The sequence below is a fragment of the Miscanthus floridulus genome, chromosome 12 (assembly GCF_019320115.1).
Source record: "Miscanthus floridulus cultivar M001 chromosome 12, ASM1932011v1, whole genome shotgun sequence".
Taxonomy (NCBI): Eukaryota; Viridiplantae; Streptophyta; class Magnoliopsida; order Poales; family Poaceae; genus Miscanthus; species Miscanthus floridulus.
Genome location: NC_089591.1, coordinates 46,399,263 through 46,403,371, shown reverse-complemented (window position 1 = coordinate 46,403,371; position 4,109 = coordinate 46,399,263). Strand labels below are relative to the sequence as shown.

Sequence of the window (4,109 nt, the reverse complement as noted above, 5' to 3'; positions counted from 1 at the left end):
CATATTAGTGAGCTATAAAGCCAGTGCACTATGCTCTGCAATCCACCAACAAAGATTTACAAATGTTAGTGGCTACCTGTGTATCCAGTAACTGGTTTGTCAAGTTGATGGCAGCACCGTACCATTTCCCCATAAAGGCAAGGCAACCCGGCCACCTGCTGTGTAATATTTTTTGTAATATAGAGAGACACTCGGAGATATAGTTATCACCTTTTTATGCTCAAACATAACAACCTTCTAGGATAGGGGATTATCCACACTATAACATATTTCTATAAAGCTGCTAACTCAATGTTACATGTGCCTCGACTCCTTTGATGCGGAGAATAATTACATCTCTGTGGTTTAGACACACAGTGTTTAATGCTAAACAACACCTATGGAATGATCATTTGATCTTCTGGCATAGTAGGGGCCTACTAGTATACTACTACCAGTTCTGGTGATAAGGGTTCTAATTATTTGACAAACTGACTTCATCATAGTCGTCGAGGGATAGGAACACCTCATCTAAGCATGAAAGCTCCATGCCCTCCTCATGGCAGCTCACTTGCGATCCACCGGTCGTCGAATCAAACACTCGGCATATCACCCAGTTATTGGACTCCTGCAATGATCATGCAAGCATTTTATTGCCCTTATTAGGATGTATATGTATTATGTACAAATACAATAGTGCTAGATGAAGTAAAGCAAACATATGTCTGCATGTAGCTCTTACTGTGTTTGGGTGATGCAATTTCTTGCTTGAATTATTAGTTGAGGAAGTACTACTGCTAACCCCTTTCCTGATGCCATCCAGTAAGTGATACTCATGCATGATCCAGTTGGTCTCGGTCCCCTCAGAGGGTTCTCCAGTGGAGAACACAAGTGTCTTCTTCAGGCCGACACTACAGCCACCGCTGCTCACCGTCTCGTCTGCACAAACAGAGCTCCAGTACCCGTTTGGTGTGACCCTGCTGTGCTTCGCATGGCTGAAGAAGTACCACTGGTTACCTGCCTCAAGTGCTTTGCCTAGAAAAAAGAAGAAGATTTATTGCCAGCAATCAGGACCCTCACACACACACACACACCAAATAGTGATGCTGACAAGAATGAATATATATCATTAGTTTGGAATCAATCAGATATATACATGCATATATATACATACCATTCAGTTCCCATGGATCGTAGTGATTCATACACACTGTAGGGACGATGTCTGGCTGGCATGGGAGGAGCGAGGCTTTGCGGCGGAGGAAATGGTCGACGAGCTCTTCGTCTGATGGTAAGAAGTGGAAGCCAGGAGGAAGGTTAGAATTAGAAGCTCCCCCCATGGCGAGGTGAGGTGCAGGATGCTGGAATAATGGATGCAGGAGTGCTTTGCTTAGTGTGATGGCTTAGCGCTACTTATAGGCGCCGTATGCGTTTGGGAGATAGGGAGGGAGAGAGACGTGCATCTCAAGGAGCGTCGAAAGGTTTTTGAGGCGGCTGCGGCAGAAGCCTGGCAACTCAAGTGTTCAGCTTTAGTTTCTTGGCCTCTCCATTTTTTAAATCATGCCTTGCAAAGACTGCATGCTGTTGGATGAAGAGAGAGGAGTATATCTTGCCTTGATGTTCAGTTCTGTTGAGAAGGATCGATCCGGTGCTATGGAAGGCCATCAATGGATGTATGCATGCATGCATGCTTGGTGGTGCATCATCATGCTCTGTGTGTATTCTCTTTATTTTATTGGTAAAAGATGATTATACGAGCGAGAAACAGTTCTTGTTCAGCAATGATGCTGTCAAGGGAGCACTTAATGAGGATTAACATCTCTTCTCTATAACGTGTGTTATCGTTGACTCCTCTTCGATACCATATACTGTGTATATTACTACTACTCAAGATAGAACATTTAATTTGTAGTTTCATTTCGTTTTCAGGTTCTTGGATTCGTACTTTTCGGCTTGTCTTTTCAGCCAGGAATAGTGTTTTCTCTCACAACAAATCAGCCAGAACAAGTATTTCAGCTTATTTTTTCAGTGAAGCGAACTGGAGCCATACCACCACATTGCTTCTGTTCTACTTTAATTAGATGCAACTTCAAAACATCGTGGCTGCCCAAGAAACCGCGATTGAACGTAACACCAGGTGATTGGTTTCTTCTTGTGCTCGTCCATATCTGAAATCAGTGCTTTGGCATGTTTCGGTTGCGCGCGCAAGTTGTCTGAAAAAAAAGAAGTTGCAATTAAATTATTGTGCTGATTAGACAGAAGCTTTGACTTGCTTACAGTTACGTTGATGTGTGCTGGACAACATGTAGATAAATATATGTCGATCAATTATAAGGCAAATAGTAACTTGATGAAGCTTGTTTTCCAACGCAGCTATGATATGCACCAGTCCATTACGCGCGCGAGGCCGGCAAATCACCTGGTTAAGGCGTCGGCAAATCTTTGCACATAAACCGAAAGATTGGAGCATTTTTTATATGGTGTAGGACACATCTACTCTGTATACTTTTGAAATCATGACATTTTCTATGCGTGGTAATCATAGACACGACATTTCCAGATCATACACATATCTGAATTTCGCACTGGAATGGAGCCTATTATGAAATTCTGAAATCTTGGAGAGTAACAATGCTCATACATTTAAGCAAATTTGAGTTCCATTCCAAAGGGAAATAAATCATAGCAGCACAAAACATAGAAAATAAAAACTCCACTCCAACCCAAGGGAAAGAATCTTTGCTCTCACTCTCTTGCTATGCTTGCTCAGATTCCTGTGGCTTGTTCCCACCATTCTAAACATCTCAAAGTATCAATTGCTGTGTTTTAGAATCTATAGTTTTTTCACTATCCACTATATCCTATTCCAGTGGTTAAGGAATCTCAAATGATCAGTAACTACGTAAATTGGCAACCCAGGAAGGAAATTCAGAAAGAGGGAGCAACCAAAATCAAGTTGCAATCCTGTAATGCAAGTTGGCACTCTAAGTAGAAAACAACTAACTAAGAAGGTAAGCTGGCTAGCTAAAATGTAGAGCAGATCTTTGGGGATTATGCTCTAATACATTAACTAAACTATCTGAGACAAGCAAATTGATGTAGACGGGATGGAACCCTGTCGTGGACATATTATATTACTAAAAAAGACTATGGCATATATAAATCAAGATTAAGGCATCTTTGCCTGTAGTTATATATTATTTTAGTTTAACTATAAATAGCTTCTCAAAATGTACTACTTTACCTTGATCCAGGAAATTCAAGATGGGAAGGGGAGGAGGGAAGGAATTAAGCCATCTTTGCTTGTAGTTATATATTATTTTAGTCTAACTATAAATAGCTTTTCAAAATGTGCTACTTTACCATCCAGGAAATTTAGAAGGGGAAGGGGAGGAGAGAAGGGACGGCAGCAGTTTTAGCATGGGATAGCAGGAGGAAAAATTGCTTAAAACAAAATTAAATAAGGGAAAAATAGAATGCCTAAAAAAAGGGGAAAGGAAGGAAAATAAGCGGATCTATCTATCAGCCCTTGATTGTAGCCTGCAAATTACTATACTGACATAACAACATGCAATAGTTCCAACAAACCTGCCAATAATTCCAAGAGACCATCCGAACCATGTAACAGTTTTTTTTCGAGAATCAATGCACTAAGCACAGAAGTAATAACAGACCAAGAAAACCTAATAAAACAACACAAATATCGGACTGGGGAAACTGCCTGAGCCGCAAGAAGCTCACCAAAAGAACAGAACCTGAACCACCTCATGTGTAGTTTGCTTTCTACCATTTTCCAAGGTGGTAAAAGGCATACATAGGTACATGAAAGATTCAAATTAAGTCATGCAAAAAAAACATAAACAATAGACGACCGAACCATAACAAAACATGTGGTAGTAGGAAAAGTTGTTGTTCATGGACTGCCCCATTGGCATTTTATTAACGTAACAAATTAAAGAGTCGAAAAAATACCATTTCCATATTTGAACAGAGTTGTATCTCTGAAACTTTTGTCCATGAGTAGCCCCATCAAGATCAGGTCACCCCCATGAAATTCTATCAGTGTTGTACGTTACAATCCATTGAACGAACTGAATATAAAGACAATAAAGACAAATGAGCTTCAGTCT

The 4,109-nt window shown here is 40.5% G+C and overlaps 1 protein-coding gene across 1 annotated transcript; it reads right to left on the bottom strand.

Annotated features, from left to right (window-relative positions):
- Positions 1–252: 252 nt before the first annotated feature.
- On the bottom strand, positions 253–1,341 carry LOC136498565 (NAC domain-containing protein 104-like). Its single transcript, XM_066494470.1, has 3 exons — positions 1,154–1,341; positions 722–1,014; positions 253–607 (listed from the first exon to the last, which is right to left on the bottom strand). The coding sequence occupies exons 1-3, from the start codon at positions 1,317–1,319 to the stop codon at positions 455–457; spliced, it is 612 nt and encodes a 203-aa protein (XP_066350567.1). The 5' UTR covers positions 1,320–1,341; the 3' UTR covers positions 253–454.
- Between the last annotated feature and the right edge of the window lie 2,768 nt (positions 1,342–4,109).